Source organism: Lampetra fluviatilis, chromosome 42, assembly GCF_964198595.1.
Source record: "Lampetra fluviatilis chromosome 42, kcLamFluv1.1, whole genome shotgun sequence".
Taxonomy (NCBI): domain Eukaryota; kingdom Metazoa; phylum Chordata; class Hyperoartia; order Petromyzontiformes; family Petromyzontidae; genus Lampetra; species Lampetra fluviatilis.
The window spans coordinates 9305359-9322097 of record NC_136316.1 but is presented as its reverse complement, the minus strand read 5'-3'; the positions used below and the strand labels follow the sequence as shown (position 1 = coordinate 9322097).

The 16739-nt window shown below is 56.6% G+C and overlaps 1 protein-coding gene across 2 annotated transcripts in view; it reads right to left on the bottom strand.

The window, feature by feature from the left end:
* Nucleotides 1–16739, bottom strand: part of LOC144946700 (cadherin-13-like) — a 60739-nt gene that overhangs the window by 8255 nt on the left and 35745 nt on the right. For both annotated transcript variants that reach the window (XM_078875799.1, XM_078875800.1), the window contains exons 2-8: nucleotides 11188–11293; nucleotides 5688–5782; nucleotides 5139–5294; nucleotides 4325–4469; nucleotides 3976–4154; nucleotides 3385–3525; nucleotides 28–210 (exon numbers count right to left, since the gene is read on the bottom strand). In XM_078875799.1, the coding sequence (XP_078731925.1) occupies nucleotides 28–210; nucleotides 3385–3525; nucleotides 3976–4154; nucleotides 4325–4469; nucleotides 5139–5294; nucleotides 5688–5782; nucleotides 11188–11293 (1005 nt within the window). The remainder of the gene's footprint in view (nucleotides 1–27; nucleotides 211–3384; nucleotides 3526–3975; nucleotides 4155–4324; nucleotides 4470–5138; nucleotides 5295–5687; nucleotides 5783–11187; nucleotides 11294–16739) is intronic.

Below are 16739 nucleotides of genomic sequence, written 5' to 3'. Positions count from 1 at the left end.
GTGGCGGGGCACACACGCGGGGGGCACCTTGACGGCGGCCAGCATGCCCTGGTTGGTCTTGGGGTTGGTGCTGACGTTGAAGAGGGCTGCGTCGTTGCCGTGGGCGATGTGGAAGACGGCGCGCCATGCGGGGCCGCCCGGCTCGTCCTTGTCCTCCACCGTGAGGTTCAGGAACACGCCGCGCGCGTCCTCGCGCAGCGTCACCGCGTGCTAGGGGGGGGGGGTCACGGGAGGAGGGGGGGGGGGGTGGAGGCGCGCGGGGGTCACCGCAGGTCACCGCGTCCTCACCGCGTCCTCGCTCACCGTTGAAGGTCGTCACACGTCGCACGTCGTGGTGAACAAAGGATCGGGTCATGCGTGAGAATTAAACGATAACAATCCCATCGATAGGTGTTGTTCATTGAAGAAGTTGTTTTATACGGTGTTCCAATTGTTCTTGGCATTCATTGATGTCGTGAGATGAAGAAACTCCCGCAGCGAGCAGTGTACCACACGGAGTCGGAGAATGCCCCCCCCCCCTAAAGGCGATGTCTTAAAGACAACTACGATCTGACGTTCATTCGCTCTCTTTCATCGCCACTTTGATTTTGCCCTGCAACGAGCATCAAAAGCAGGTCAAGGAAGCCTCAGTGTTGTTTAATTCTCAGAGCTGAAGCAAAGTGAATTAAGTTAAAAGCTGGACGTAATGGGGAGTTAGTTAGTGCAGTTATTGGTGACCGGAGCAAGCTCGCTCGCTCGACTCGTTACACTCGACAAGCCGGGGTCGGCTCGGCGCTCCGACCCCCGAGCCCCCCCCCCCCCTCCGGACCCTTGGGCACCGCCTGCGCAGTGTGCCCCGCACCCTCGGTGGCGTGTGCCGGCTGCGTCTCTGCCCCTCTCCGTCACCAGTACCCCCGTGCCGCCCTGCCAACCCTCCCGCACCACGGTCGTGAGATGTTAACTACCTCGCCTGCTGTACAGGAGGTCTGGAGTTCGGTCCCGACCCTGGTGCCTGTAATATTTGGCGTTTGCGTGTTTATCCCTGTGATATAAATTTCAGCATTTGTGGCCAGGTCATTTCTAAAAAAGGAAGAGCTACATAGCTCTGCTGCCATCTCCTGGCCTCCTGTCACCTCCTGGAAGCTTTTGGAGTTGCGCAAATCGATGCGATCCACCAATCCTCGCATCCACAAGGCACTGGAGCGTGGGCATGCATCGCCATGTGTGGAGTGCAAACCGCAAACACCTAAGGGGGCCACAAGCAGCCGCTCTGCATAGCGTGAGGGCGGGCGGCACGTGATGCCACCTCGTAGCTCTAAAGGCCACAGAGACCCGCAATCTACTAAGAGGGCCCGGTCCTTCCGCGCTGCCTCGCACGGGGGGACCTGCTCACGGGCAGGTCTGGACTGGCCGCAGGGCAGCAGTCTGTAGGGCAAATGCCCGGTGGCCCGGTGCAGGGGGGGGTCTATGTGGGGAAATTGCAAATGTGACTAAAGTAATATTTTATGACCTCTAATGTGTACGCTTCATTGTTTGTTTACGCTCTCAGTTCGGCAGCCCCAAAGATCCTTCCTCGTTCATTTTTTAGACCCAGCCCAGATGCGCCAATAAGATCGCACAGCAAAAATAGCACTAACAACACGAAACATCACATCTTAACATTTAGCGAATTTCATTGCCCGAATTTGGGCCCGGTGGGTTTTCAAATGCCTGGGCCAATTTGTTTTGTCTCAGTCTGTCACTGCTCGCGGCTGCGGTCCTCCAACGCCGCCGGCACCAGGGTGGTGGTGCCAGGGTCGTTTCCTCTCGACCAGGGGACCGTGCGAGCGCGAGGTGTCATGCCGCGGCTCGCACCGCGGAACAAGCGGGCGGTGGCAGCACGGCCAGCGTAGTGATTCGCACACTGCAGCGGTCTTCACTCGTTTTCAGCCGGCTGGGGGGCACTTTCACCGATAAAATGTCAGTGTGCGAGGGCCGCCACGCGTTTGAAACCATTGGGGTTTAATGATAATAATAATAATAGTAATAATGCATAAAACGCCCTTAAACAATCGTTCTCAGGGCGCTGTGCATGGCAAGGCGGAAAACAGTTAACAACGAGCATGAAAAGGAGACCGTGAGAAAGACGGTTGAAAGTAACTGGAGAGAAAGACATTCTAACAGCAACACGACGGGTGGTGTTGTCACTCGTTGTGCATTGTCAGGGGGCCGCACTCAAGGCCACCAGGGGCCGCCGGAGGCCCGCGGGGCCTTGCGATGAAGAACCCCGGCGCACGCGGTCGCGCCGTTTAATCGACCGATCGTCCGGCCCGCACCGCAGACGGATTTTTGAATCGCTGAATCCCTCGATCAGGAACTGCCTGGAAATCGCCTTAAAGTTTTGGGCTAAACAAATTAAATTTGATTTGCGATCGTGATGTTGGGTTACCCATTCATTAATTAAATGAATGTTTTGAGTATGAACTCGCCCCCACTAAAGAGGGCATCGCAACACTTGAACAGCATACGTTAAACGAAGGAAGTCCTACCTATAAAATCGAGACTACACATTCATTTGACTTTGCATTCAAATTTAATTAAAAAATGTGAGCGTCACGTGGCAGTGACGTCACTGGAGAACTCCAGTGACGTCACAATCACGCGCGAAGGAAAAGAGCCCGGACACACGACGCTATTGAACAAGACCAACACGGATTCGGCCCAAGTTGGAATCCTCCTGCCGCTGCTGCTGCTGCTGTCACGTCTGGGGTCGAGGGCCAATCCCCCCCCCCCGACTGCTGCCCCCCCCCCCGCAGCAGTCGAGTTGATTGTCGATGCATCACTCAGCGAGTCACTCCGGTCGCTCGCTCACCGGCGGTCAGTCGCCTCTTTATCGCCCTCATATCGCTAATACCATGGGCACTGTTCTTCACTCATTCATCCCTCCTCCTCCTCCTCCCGTGTTGAAGGCTCACCAGACACTCACCGCTTTGCACTGCCTTCAACCAGCACCACCCTTGCAGCAGGTCACAGCAACACACTTCCCCACCCACTAACTTACCTCCTCACCTACCCGCACCATTACCCGCCCACTCACTCACCACACCGCAGGTCACCTCCCTTTACTTTATGCATTGTCCCTCGCACACTGCCACTTTGGAATTCCCTCCTCCCATCGTCTCTCTTTTCCCAAACTCTTATTAGAGTAACGTTGCTCACAATCCATTACAATTTTTGCGAAGTGTTGCGGCCCATTTTACGTCCCGGGCCCGCGTGGGCGCTGCGCTCAGCGACTATGCTAAAAATAGACGACAATGCGAGCCGCTCGCGCTGTTAGCCTCGCGTGCTCACGGTGAGCGGGGCAGAGGGGAGCCGAGTGGGAGCGGAGAGGAGTGGAGGGGAGCGGGGCGAGAGGGAGCAGCGTACCGAGGTGCGTGTGAACACAGGCGCGTGGTCGTTCTTGTCGGTGATGTGCACCGTGGCGGTGGCCGTGCCGGTGAGGCCCTGCTCGACCCCCGGCGTGTCGCGCGCCTCCACCACCAGCTCGTACGCCAGCGTTGGGAGAGACTGCACACGCACGGCGGGGTCAGAGGTCAGGGGTCGCAGCTTCTCGACGTGATGCAACCCGAACTAGGGACCACACAGAGCACCATGTAGTCCGCGCTCCTTCAACGGACGAGGAACAGCAAAACCACGCAAACTATTTCTCTCGTCGTGACCAGCAGCAGACCTCGACATTGGCGAGCGAACTCCTTCGCCTGGTACGCAGGAGGTCGTGGGTTCAAGCCCGACCCTGATGCCGGCTGTATATTTTGAGTTTGCGTGTCTCTCTCCCCGTGGCCGCGTGGATTTTTATTCGGGTCCTCAGGGTTTTCCCTCCCCATTTAGAATCAACGTCAGGCGTTTCGAGTATTTGGCTGCTATGCATTTATACACCCGTGTGCGTTCTCCCTTGTTGAGACTGGAAAACCCGAGTCGGAGTGGTCGGGGGTGGTGGGCGGGGGGCAGCCCCCTGACCTCGCGGTCGAGCAGTGCGGCGTCCACGTTGGTGGTGATGCTCCCCGTCTCCGGGTCGATCGTGAACATGTGGGCGCTGGGCACCGCGGGCGACTGGCTCAGGATGGTGTAGCGCAGCTCCGCGTTGTCCGTGTCCTGCTCGTCCGCATCCTCCGCCGTCATTATCATCACCACCGTCCCTGCGGCGCGAACGCGGCGATTCGAGAAGTGTGACGTGTAAAGTGTGTGCGCGTGTGTGCGTGATGCACGCAGTGTGTGACGTACGTGGTGTGACGTATGTGGTGTGTGTGACGTTAGTGGTCCGTGTGACGTACGCGGTGCCCGCACGTGTGTGTGACGCGCTCCGTACCGTTGGGCGAGCCCTCCTGCACGGTGCCCTTGTAGGGGCCGTGTGTGAACTGCGGTTTGTTGTCGTTGAGGTCCAGCACGCGCACCTCCAGCATCACGGGCTTCTCCAGCTGCGAGCCGTCCACCCTCACGCCCTCCACCCGCAGCTGCCACGTGGCGGGAGGCACCAGCGACGGATTCGGGGTCGACATTCGGGGATCAATGTGAGCATAACTGGGCCTTTGTCGGAGGCCCTCGCTAACAGCGCTTGCCCTGACAGCACGTGTACGTCGTTGCGTTGCACGTGCGTCTGTGTCTCTCTGTGTGTGGTTGTGTGTCTGTGTGTGATTGTGCAGAGCGGTGGTGTAGCGGTTGGCACGGCGTTTCTATGAACCCGGCAACCCGGGTTCGATTCCCGCTCACGGTCAACACCAGTGATGATTATCTAGGTCGACTCAGCCTCAAATGAGTACCTCGTGCGGTGTGTAAACATCGCCACTGGGGAGACAAAGGCGGGCGGACGTGGTGCCGTGCCGGCGTTCATAGATGCTCGCTAATAGCACTTGCTCCAACAGTCTGGCAGGGCTATACGGGGCATCTTTGTCTTCGTATTTTTTTGTTGTGATTGGCAGAGGAGCGACACTCACAACAACGAGTGTGTGTCCATGCATGTGTCTCTCTGTGCGTGTGTCTCTGTGCGTGTGTCTCTGTGAGTGTGTCTCTGTGAGTGTGTCTCTGTGAGTGTGTCTCTGTGAGTGTGTCTCTGTGAGTGTGTCTCTGTGAGTGTGTCCATGCGTGTCTCTCTCTGCGAGCGTGTGTGTCCGTGCTGCCCGTGCCTGGTACTGGGCGATGTACTCGCGGTCCAGCGGATGGGTGACGAAGATGGTGCCGTCCCTCTCGTTGATGGTGAACACCCCGCGCGGCTCCTCGTCAGCGCCGGCGCCGTGCAGCCGGAAGTAAACCTCGCCCGGGAGGCGGTCCGTCACCTCCGCCTGGGGTCAGGGCAGGGTGGTCAGGGCAGGGGGTTACAGCAGGGGGTCAGGGCAAGGGGATAGGGCAGAGGTCAAAGCACGGTTCAGGGAAGGGGGTCAGGGCAGGGGGTCACGGCGCGTGAATGGAGGTAAAGGGGTAGTTAGGGGTCAGCGACAGCATGGTCGAGGGTCGAGGGAGTTTTTCACCCGAGGGTCAAAGTGTCGTGTAACAGTTGACTGGAAGAAAGCCTCACGACTAGAAACAGGGCCACGTTGACTCGACTGCGCCGAGCGGCGATTTCTCTTCCTCGTGAATGAGGGCCGGGGGGTGGGGGGAGCTGGGGGGGGGGGGCGATGACTGCGCGAGGGCCGGTGCCTCGTTCACCGGCGCGCCGTCCTCCGCCGCCGCCTCACCTTGCCGACCTCGCGAGGGAAGGTTCCGCGCAGGTTCTCGTACACGTAGATGTTGTTGGCCGTGAGCGTGCGAGGCCTCCGGCTCAGCAGCACCCCTGCGTGGGGAGGGGAGGGTGGGGGGTGGACACACGCGGTCATCACAGAGGGTCAGTGCAGAGGGTCAGTGCAGCGGCCCGGAATGAACGCATCGGGGGCGGTGCGGGGAGGTGAGGGATGTGATGGAGGTGAAGGGAGTGGAGAGGTGAGGGATGTGATGGAGGTGAAGGGAGTGGGGAGGTGAGGGATGCGGGGAGGTGAGGGTCCCGGCAGCGATTGTGGTGAAAAAACGGCGGATTCACGAGGGACGCGCCGATGGAGGTGCAAGGTCCCGTCGCGGAGTTGAGGCGCGCGTGGGAAGAGAGCGAGAGCTCGGGTTGGTGACACCGCTGGTGTTTTGCGCGCCTCTCCCGAGAAACCTCCGTCGCTTCTGAGACGCTCAGCTCGACGCTGGATGCTCGACTCCAATTTCGCCAACTTGAGCAGCGGCGGCGTGAAGTCAGCGTGGACTCGTCGTGCCGACACGAGTCCAGAACTCGGCTGCCAGAATCCGATCAACAGTCCCGGCATGCCTCTCTTCACGGGCTCATTCATAGAAAGTTCAGAGTGGTGTTTGAGATCCTTCTTGTGATCTATAAGCCTCTCAAAACCGGACAACCGAGCTCACTCGCGGATTTGCTGACCCCGTACGTGCGGCCGTCCCGAAGGCTCCGCTCATCGATGGCCGGTGCCCCCCCCTCCCCCACCGTGTATTCCCTGGACGTGGCTCCCTCTGTTGTGCTGCTCCCCCTGGCTGTGTGTGAACGCCCAGGCGCCCAGTGTTGTCCATGACTCTGGCATGATGGCGAGAGCGGTGTTTGTTCTCCGTTGCTTTCGGATCTCTCAGTGAGCTCCAATGCACACGAGTTGAATTACTCCTCCCCCGGGCAACGAGGTATTTAAAAAAGCTATTTATTTAACTACTTATTTAACTATTTCTTGATCTATTTATTTATTGTGACGTACGGCTCTTTGAGTACCTTGTAGAAAGGCGCATTATAATGTATTTTATCATTATGAAAAATATTTTTTTACTATTATTAGTCTCCGGCTGCTGTGCCAGCTCTTATCGTAGTTGTAATCGTGGAGAATGTCAACTTCAAACACACAAAGCCGCAAAGTGCTCGAAGTGTTGTGTTATTTTAATGGCCACTACGCACTGGAAGGCAGCGCCACTGGCTCCCAGCGTGGAGTACCAGAGTACAGCACACGGACATCCTGCGTGACCCACCAACCTCACCACGACAACTCTGGGCAGTGGTGGCGAGTCAGAGTTGGCCCAGGAACTCAGGTCCGAGGGGGGCCTCAAAAAGGGCCGAGGGCTGCTCATCTGAAAATTTTCCCTGAGCCTCCAGATCCGTTTCGGCGGGTTGGGCACCGCGCGAGCTTGCAGACACCAAGGGCCGCATCTTGAAGTGAAGAGGGCCTGGCGCGGGAATGTGGAATGCGGAATGCGGCCAGGGTGGCGCTAATCGCGGCCGCCAGCGCCGCAGCATCTGTGAAAAAGAGCTTTATCGCTCATCGGATTCTTCCAGTTTAAATAAATGTTCTGACATCGTTCACCGCGACGCGAATATTCCTGACCTCCGCGGGTCGCGCTGGCGCTGCGCTGCCAGAGGGCAGCCGCGAGCTCAAATGTTAGCGGGGGTCAGCACAGCCGCACCCGTGGTCAGTGAAGTGGCGACCACTGCCTTGTCACAGAGACGTGGCAGGTGGCACGCATAGAGGGGGGGGCGGGGGCACGAGGAGAGTGGGGAGGGGTACGAGGAAAGGGGGGGGGGCAAAAGGAGAGGGGCACGAAGAGAGGGGGGCGGGAGTACGAAGAGAGGGGGGAGGGGGACATGAGTAGAGGTGGGAGGGGGGCACGAGGAGAGGGGGAGGGGTACGAGGAGAGGAGGGAGGGGGGCACGAGGAGAGGGGGGAGGGGGGCACGAGGAGAGGGGGGCACGGGGAGGGGGCACGAGGGGAGGGGCACGAGGAGAGGGGGGAGGGGGGCACGAGAAGAGGGGGAGGGGGGGCACAAGGAGAGGGGGGAGGGGGCATGAGAGGGGGGAGGGGGCACGCAAAGAGAGGGGGAGGGGGCACGAGGTTGTATATTAATAGCGGCTACAGTAGAAACAGGCGCAGCAGCTCGTTTCAATCTCCGAGGGGCTCCGTCCACTCTGCCACCGCTTCTGTTTTGTTGAAAGTTTTAGTTTACGACAAAACAGCATCACTTAAGTTTGTTTACACAGGAGAGCCCTTATCGCAGAGAAACAGCAGCAGCACACGAACCCTCCCTGTCTCTCTGCTGATACCCTCTCGTCGTGGCCAGCAAAAGACCACCAACATTGGCATGGACCTCCTGACCATCTCGCTGCCGCCGTGCGCTAGAACAGAACGGGGATCTTCCTCGGCAGGGCCGTCGCGAGGTTTACCACCACCACCACCACCACCACGGCCACCCCGTGGTCTGTGTCGCCACGAGTGCCCTCTAAATATAGGAGGCCGCAGCTCTCAAATCTATTTTTGCACCACCCCCTACATTTTCGGCTCAAGGTATCCGCCGATGTCGCCCGCGCCCGGCGCTGCCGCTGTATCTCCGATGTTTCGCAATCTCCCCCCCCCTCGCGTCCTCATACCGGGCCTGGCCACGAGCTCCGGGCGGCGGCTAACGCTGTGACCCCCGGGGTAGCCTCGGCAAGGAAGCCCCAAACCGTTATCCGGTGGGCCCACTTGCTTGGAACGTTTGATCAAGCCCTTGGTGACATTTAAATATCATCATCATGATTATCATCATCACCATCCCACGGGGCAGATCGCTCCGTTGGTTTCCACTGCACATTTCGTAATTGTCTCTGCCTTGTGCCAATATGCTCAAGTCGTGGCCACATATTTCTGGCACCGAACTCTTACGATGTCGTCGTCAAGCCACCCTCTGTTTGGTCTTCCTCTCTTTCCGGTTCCTTTAATTTTTACGAACAAAACCACTTTAAATGTTCCTGTTGCTATCCATCCTACATGTGCGTCCAAATAGTGCCAGTTTCCTTCTCATCACTGCCTGCACCATCCCGTTGTCTTCTTCTACGTGCAACCTTGATCTCACGCGTACGTCGGTCACTCTTTGGGTCTAAATTAGAAGTAGCCTTCTACAGCAATATATTTAGAATGCCAATATCTTATCTCGGCCTCATATTTAATTCACATAGCGCGTGAATAATGCAATGATCTCATGCAAGCAGCGCAGGCAAACAACAACAACAACAACCCGGCTGATGCTGATGCAGAGCAACAGCTGTGATTCTACATCGAGGAGCTTGGAGGTGGATATTTGCGCCGGGAGTAGCGGCGGAGCGTAATTAATTTTAAATAAATAAAAGGTAGAAAAACCCGAAACACGAGGAGTCGGGCAGGATGAGGCGCGATGGACGAGACGCACCGCGGCACTTTCCTCGTGCGGAGGAAACCCGCGCGGCCGGCACTGCGGATTTTAAATCTCCCGCTCGCTCGTAGCGTGAATCAGGAGCGCCGCTATCCCATGGCATCGCCAGCGACGTGCCCACTCGGCTGCGCGTGGCTGCCGGCTGTGACCCAGCGCGGTGGAGGCAGCAGCGAGGCTTGGTGGCTCACCGGACAAACGTCGTTGTGAAAGCCCCGTGGGCACCGAGGAGGAGCCGTACCCTGGCTCGTTAGGAGATTGCAGTACAGCCACAACGTGGACTGCACCTGTTCCATCTGTAAGTGTTTCTCCCTCCCTCTCATGGGTTTTCTCCAGGTGTTTTCTCCCACGTGTAAACACTCATCAATTGGCCAATCACAACATGCTACATAGAGGACTGCAGAGCTTGGGCAATTGTTGGTTCTGGCTCACCGCGTGGCTGCCTTACTGATGGTGGTTCCTCCTCGCACCTCTGAGGTCGTTCTCTCTCAGAGAGTGAGCGAATATTGTGCGGCTCATCACAAGTTGAAGTTATAATTCTACTGTTGTATTGTGTGCCTCGGAAGTGCGGTTGGTGGATTACACAGGGATGGGGTATGCACGAGACCAGGCATCTGCAAGGCAACGGGGTCACGATCAGAGGCGTTTGGGCATCATCTCGCCGTGTGTCAGGGCTTTCCTCCTAAAACGATTATTTTCTTTGCCAGATAAAGAAAGTGGCCGTGCATCGTACATCTCGAACCTCGTGAAAAACGTCACAGATCTCCCAGGAAGCTGCCCTTGGTTAACCTGACCGTTACTTCCACGGTCATCAGCAGGGTACCCTTATACAGGTAGGAACAACAGTTCCACACTGCCCACCAGGGATTATTTGTCTGTCGTGCATAGCCCCTCCCAAACATGTAGTACGCTCCCAGATTGGTTGAAGTGCGTCACGTGACCGCGAGCTTTCTGTCGTGCACGAATGCGCTGTCCAACCAAGTTCTTACTTGCCCACTCCGAAGGAACGTGTTCGATCCAGTTCCTTTGGGTTGAGTGCCATGTATTGAACCCTGCGAGAGCCCATCCAGAATGATGATTTATTCTACCGGAGGAAGGTTTGGAGACCGCAGTGATGCAGGGACATTGAGAGGCGTTGAGAAGTTGCAATCCGCGTGCTCATCTGACACCCATCAAGGACGTGTCTTGTGGCAGCTGCACAGGATTAATCGGAATTCCCGATTTTGTGTAAATCCACATGGTTACAAAACCACCCAAGTGACAAATTTGACTGGATTTAGAAAAAGAAAATCCAAGCTTCATTCAGTTCTATTCTTGCGTGTGCTGGCAGCAGCAGCAATGTGGCTCAAGAGCTCGACGCCCAATGTCGAGGTCTGCTGGCCACTGCGAGAGGGCTTCAGGAGAGAGAGAGTGAGTTCGTGTTGTTTTGCTGTTCCTCTTTCTCCGTTGAATGGGTGCAGACTACAGTGGTTTACGATACGGTGCATAGTTTGGGTTGTATGGCCACAATCGCACTACCGCGGCTTGCCTTTCATTTTTGATTCATGAAGGAGATGTGGGCATCGCCCTGTTTTTGATGAGGCTGATGTACTAATATGATTATTTATTGCGCAGAATGAGATGACCGAGCCGATTCGCGACACTCTGACAGTTCAGGCCCTCAACGCTGAACTGGGCACCCTCGGTGCTGGAGACCCCATCAGCCGGATCGAGCTCGACGGGACGTAAGACCCGGCAGTGGCCAGGGTGCCGAGTGTTCAAACGAGCGCGACGCTCGCTGCAGCCGCGCCTCCGCTGCACGGACGCGGCCGTGCGTCCCGCGACGTGGCCCGGAGCGGCCCCTGACACCGGCGCCACCGGCATGGTCGTTCGCGGCGCCGCTCTCCCGGCTCGGTCACAGCGGGGGGAGGGGGGGGCGGCCTCGCGACGTTAGGTTGCGATCCGCGCCGTGCCACGGTGCCGCCCCAAGTGCTGGGAGGTGCAGGGAGTTGCAGGGTGATCACTCACGGTGGATGCTGCTGAGTGCTGCTTGTGGTTGCGCCTCCTCCTCCTTCTCATCGGGCTTGGGGCTCGCCCAGGTGCAGCCGGAGAGGAGCAGCGCAGCGAGCAGCAGCTGCGAGACACGCAAGTACGTACGCATGGTGAACTTCTTTCGCACCGTACGTAGCCAACCGTGCTAATCGGAGGCGCACGAAGACTCGCCCCTCCGCCCGACTCGCCCGGAGAAGCCCAGCCGTGCGAGGGGCGAACACTCGGCAGTCGACCCCAACAGACGGGACAGGTGGAGTCCACATTGCTGCTGTGCCGTCTCTCCTGGCCAGCCAGGAGGGTGGCACCTCCTCGACCCACCAAACCTCGCCGCTGCCTCCACAGCGCTGGGTCACAGGCAGCAGCCACGTGCAGCATGGCCACGAGCGCTTGGTGACAAGTGCGTGGAGACTCACACCGCCACAGTCGAGCGGGCACGTCGCTGGCGATTACATGGCATGCAGCGTTACTTCTTCACGCTACGATTAGAGGGTTTGCGAGCGAGTGGAAGGTGTGCGCCCGGAGAGATTGTACGAGTGGGCACCTCAATAACATCAATTCCCAAGGGAGGTGCGGTGGACCTGAAATGCCCATCGTTTAAAATAAGGCCCTATAATAATAGTAATAAAACCGTTCAAAGTATTTACTCTGATAGATATCAATAAAATACCGATGTGTGGGTCCTGAGGAGGAAGGGGGGCGATTGACCACATCACCCCCCCCCCCGCCCCTCCCCCTGCATCTGCCACCGCACTGCTGAATTCACATTGTAGATGCAGGAGAATGAGGCTTTAGCTCACGAGTAACCTTGGTGAAGTCACAGTGAGGAGCAGCCATTAGTTAACACAGATGAATTCGCTCATTAGGGAAAAATGAAACGTAAATTGCCCGTGGAAGCGCAGCAATAGGGTTTAAATATATATTTATGAACAGATGAGAGCCCATAGATTTCCATTATATTTTTTTGGCAGAGGGAAGAGAGTGATCATCAAGTGGCATTGGCCGTGAAGATTTTAATTGACCCGATGGTTTTTTTTAAAGTATCCGTGTAACTGGAGCTATGTAGACAACATTGTCCGTGGTGTTCTGTGGGTAATTTTAGAAAATGGAATTGGGCCCGGTGGGTTTGTTTTGCGATTCCAGTAAGTGCATGAGAAGAACCCGGTTAACACCGGTTAACACCGGTTAGTACCGGTTTCCCGCACGAATAGAAACGTCTCGAGCAGTAAGCACGACACGTGTCGCTTTTAACACATTCCTACAGAGGGAACTGGTAGGAACGTTGGGTTGCTCGGTCAATGGCCAGGGTCAACGGCGGCGTGGTGTATTCCGCAAATATGCCCGACTGTGAGGGCGGGCACAAGCCGGCGTGAGTAGGTTAAACATTTAGTTTTATAAGGGCACCACGGGGTGACCAGCCCCTCCCCACCCAGCCCCACCCCTCCCACCCCCTCCCAGCCCCTCCCTACCCTCCCCACCCAGCCCCTCCCCACCCAGCCCCACCCTCCCCACCCAGCCCAGCCCCTCCCCACCCTCCCCTCCCCACCCAGCCCCTCCCTCCACCCCCAGCCCCTCCCCACCCTCCCCTCTCTACCCAGCCCCACCCCTCCAATTTTTGGATGCACGATGGACGGACACAATAATCCCCTGTGGGCTGGTGGAACCAGGGGGTTCCTACCAGTATAACTCGGCAATAAAGGCAGCTGCCACAGCAGTGTAACGACAGGAGGTGTCACAACGGACTTGCAATCCCAACACGCCGGTTCGATTCCACCTCCCAGTGGAGCACTCGAAACGATGCTGAAAGTTTCCCAATTCCCCACCCCTTCCGAACCGTCTCTGCCCACAGTTTGTTTATCAGCCGGTCGTGTGTGGTGGGGTATAATGTGGGTACGCGCACCTCTTCCAAAAAGTCTGATCAGTGTGGAAGAGGAGACCACAGTCCACTCTAGAGCTCTCTGTAGCGGAGGCCCTTTTGCGAGCAGTGTCATGCGCAAGGAATTGCAGGGCTGCACCTTTTATTTTCCAACATAGTTTCTTTCCCGTAGGCCTGCTGCCATGCGGTTTGTTCATTCGCTCGTGCATATCCGTGCATTCATAGGGATCACAGTGCCAGCAGCCTGCAATAACGCTCAACGCAAAGCCACCACCAGATCTGGTTACAACTCAATTCCCGCTCCGAACACCGGTGCACCGGCTCTCGGACAGTCCCACGTGAATCCGGGACAGCTGGCAACCGTGGATGGTGTCCAACCCCGCCGACCCCGAATGGACGATGATCGGTGGTGAGAGAGATAGAGAGCTTAGACGCTGGGGAGACATGCCATCGGGTCTTTAACTTCCACTTCTACGGCAGACTGCAGGCGTTGGTGAGTCTTCAGAGACAGTGCCGGATGTCTGGAGGGAAATGAGTTGTTGGCGTCAAGCCAGGCGGCTCGGTGATGAGCTGTCTGGCTAGAATACTGCGTGCCAAATTCACATTAAAATTGAATATACCCAAACAGCATCTATTGCACATATCCACTTAAAATAAATATATTTAGACTGCAGTACCAGCCTTGAAGACTTGTATTAACCATCAGCATATATTTATTTGGGTTTATTTATTTTCTATATAATATGAACCCAGCGGCATTGCTTTACTTATATTCATAGTCTCAAATTACCCACAAGCTTCCCACGCAAGCGCATGGCGAGTAATGAGTTTGTGTCCGCGTCGGAATGAGTTTGACTGCACCCACACCACGCGTCGCTTCTCCGCGCCAGCCCACGCGCCGCTGACGCGCGGCGCTGTGATGTTGCACATTGTGGACAAGTCAGCGAATTAGTGCCGGCGGTGCGCATCTCCCATTGAAATATAGATCTTTGAGCCAGGGGTGGAAATTCCACATTCCTATTTGGGGGGGCGGGTAGACAAGTCTATCCATATGACAACAGCTGTTGACCTCCCCCCCCCCCCGCAAAGTGGTACTCATTTTATTGACCACGGAAGAACGCAGATGGGCTGAGTCTACGTCTTATGGGGATTGAACTTAAAACCTTGCGGTTTCGAGCCAGTCGCTCCTACGCTGAGCTACTTGGCCAGGTGGCTACGTGGGGTCTGCCAAGATTGCGATGCAGGAGGATCGTGATGAATGCCAAATTCACACCGTGGGTAAAATTACTCTGTCCACACGCGCGCCCGCATCCAGCCATGTTCACCAGCTGCATCCGCAGCATCAGTCCCCCTCAATGTAACGGCCCACTCAGCAGGAACAAGGCCTCCGTGGGAGTTTAAACGCTGCGATGTGCCAACGAGCGAGCGCCACGGATGCGTCAAAGCCTTGCTCTGGCGCGGAAGCACCGGCCACGTGGTGCTTTATACTTCAGTGTGAGGGGCCTGCGAGAGAGTGGATGTGACCGGCGATAATGAATTCTACCTTCGCGTGTGCTGCTGCTGCGGCAGTGCTGCCGTGACTCTCTGATGTGTGTTGGGGGTGGTTGCGGAATCTCCTGCAAATTAAAAACAGCCAAGGGAATTTGCAAGCGGTGGGCGTGCGTGCATGTGTGTGTGTGTGCGGCGTGCAAGCTAATGCGGCATCTCGCGCGAGCACAGCTTCACAACCTTGGGCCATGCACATCGAGTGGCAACCACCTGCCCGGTTTTGACCCGGACGGTCCGCGGGGTTGGCGTCCGTGTGTCGGGTCTCGGGGCGCTGATTTATGCCCAGGTCTGGTTAGGATAATAGATCCGGTGCTGAGAAACACGTGCGGGTTTGCGCTGGGGGAAAGGTCCTACTTGTTGTATCTGTACCTTATGTGGATCTGCCCTAGGTCAACTCAGCCTAGGATGTTATTGTTGATGTAGTGGCGGTGGTATGATGGGGTTACCAAGGTGGCTGGCACACTGCCCTCCCGCAGGCAGCGCTGTCCACAATAGGTGCTCGCCAACAGCACTTGCTTCAAGCTGCCGTAGCAGGATGGAGGGGGTTGGGGGAGGTGCGTCTCGATCTCAGGGCGCGTCACGGCTAGCAGGGACGATGGTCAAGGTTAGTAATGGAGTGGCAGCCAAGGAGTGGAATGTGCCTGAGAGCACTTGACCGAGGAGATGGAGCCATAAGAGCCGGTCATGTGCAGGTGGCTGGGTGGATTGTTGCATCGCACGATGGTAAGAGATGGCGATGGCTTCAGAATCAGAATATTATTTAGACCGCAGGAGGAATCCGATGAGCTATAAAGCTCTTTTTCCCGGAAGATGTCCAGAATGGGCGGGTCAGCAATTGAGGAGGCCTTCATCCAGCAGTGGATTGAAAATGGCTGATCATAATGATACGTTATGTGGGTCCACACAGCCAATGCGGCCACGGGAGACACCTGAATTCTCCACTATGTAATGATACATGAATTTACAAATAGACCTGTGACCGTGAATCGAGGCGATTTGTCAAATCTCCAGGTGAATGGTTCCACCACTCGGTGAAGGAAATATCCAGCCGCTGCACACACATCCGCGGTCTGGTCAATTCTTTCGGCTCAAATGGCAACAACATAAATGTTGGAGACGTGAGGTTGGCACTTTGCGCCGAGCGACCACGGGAGTGGTTGTACCGCGCGGCCCAGCCGCCTCACTGCCACCACAGTGACCACCAAAGAGAAAGATTCCCCGTGTAGCCTTAATAGACTGTTGGGGAAAGTGCTGTTAGCGAGCACCTGTGAAGGCCTAGTTGCTATGTTTATACACCACACCAGGTACTCATTTGAGGCTGAGCCAACCTAGGGGAGTCACTGCACCGGTTCAGATAATCGTTGCTGGCGATGTTCGTGAGCGGGAATCAGACCCGGGTCGTGACCACCACCGCCATCATCAGAGAACTCCTCTCTCGCCACGATGAGTCGATAATGGGGGAGCTTGGAGCGGTGTGAAGGGCAGTGGTGGAAATGGGCCGGAACGCCGTGGTGGGAGTGACAATTTGAACCCTGCGACAGCGTTCCGAAAGGAATCAAGGATTTATCTTTAAAATATATATGTGTAATTTGACTCACAGATACGTGTGCTAGACTAGCAGAGACCCACAGACACGCACAGAAACCCACAGACACGCTCAAGAAACCCACAGACACGCACAGAAACCCACAGACAAGCATAGAGACGCACACACGTAGTGATTTTCCTCCTCAGATATGGTGGGGGTTGTGGGAAATAATTGATGAGTTCCACCAGTAATGTATTCCCAATCCCAGCCCTGTAAAGGGACCGTTACTCTGAGCAGCAATGCAGGTGCGCTCTCCTGTCAAACGCATTCTCCTCGCGCACGGGAATGTTTGTCGTCTCGCTCCGGCTCGCAAGTCAGAATATGTATTCATGCTGGAGGAATCCGACGAGCTATAAAGCTCTTTCCCACAGTCATCCCCGTCCATCGTGGGGCTGGTTCCCCCGCCGCCGCCGCCGCGACACCGCCCGGCAATGCGACGGCGTTTTGTTTCACCACGCGGCGTGGATCGCGTGACCTTCGGGGGCCGACCATTACCGTCTCCTCGTGAAGGCTCGGGGT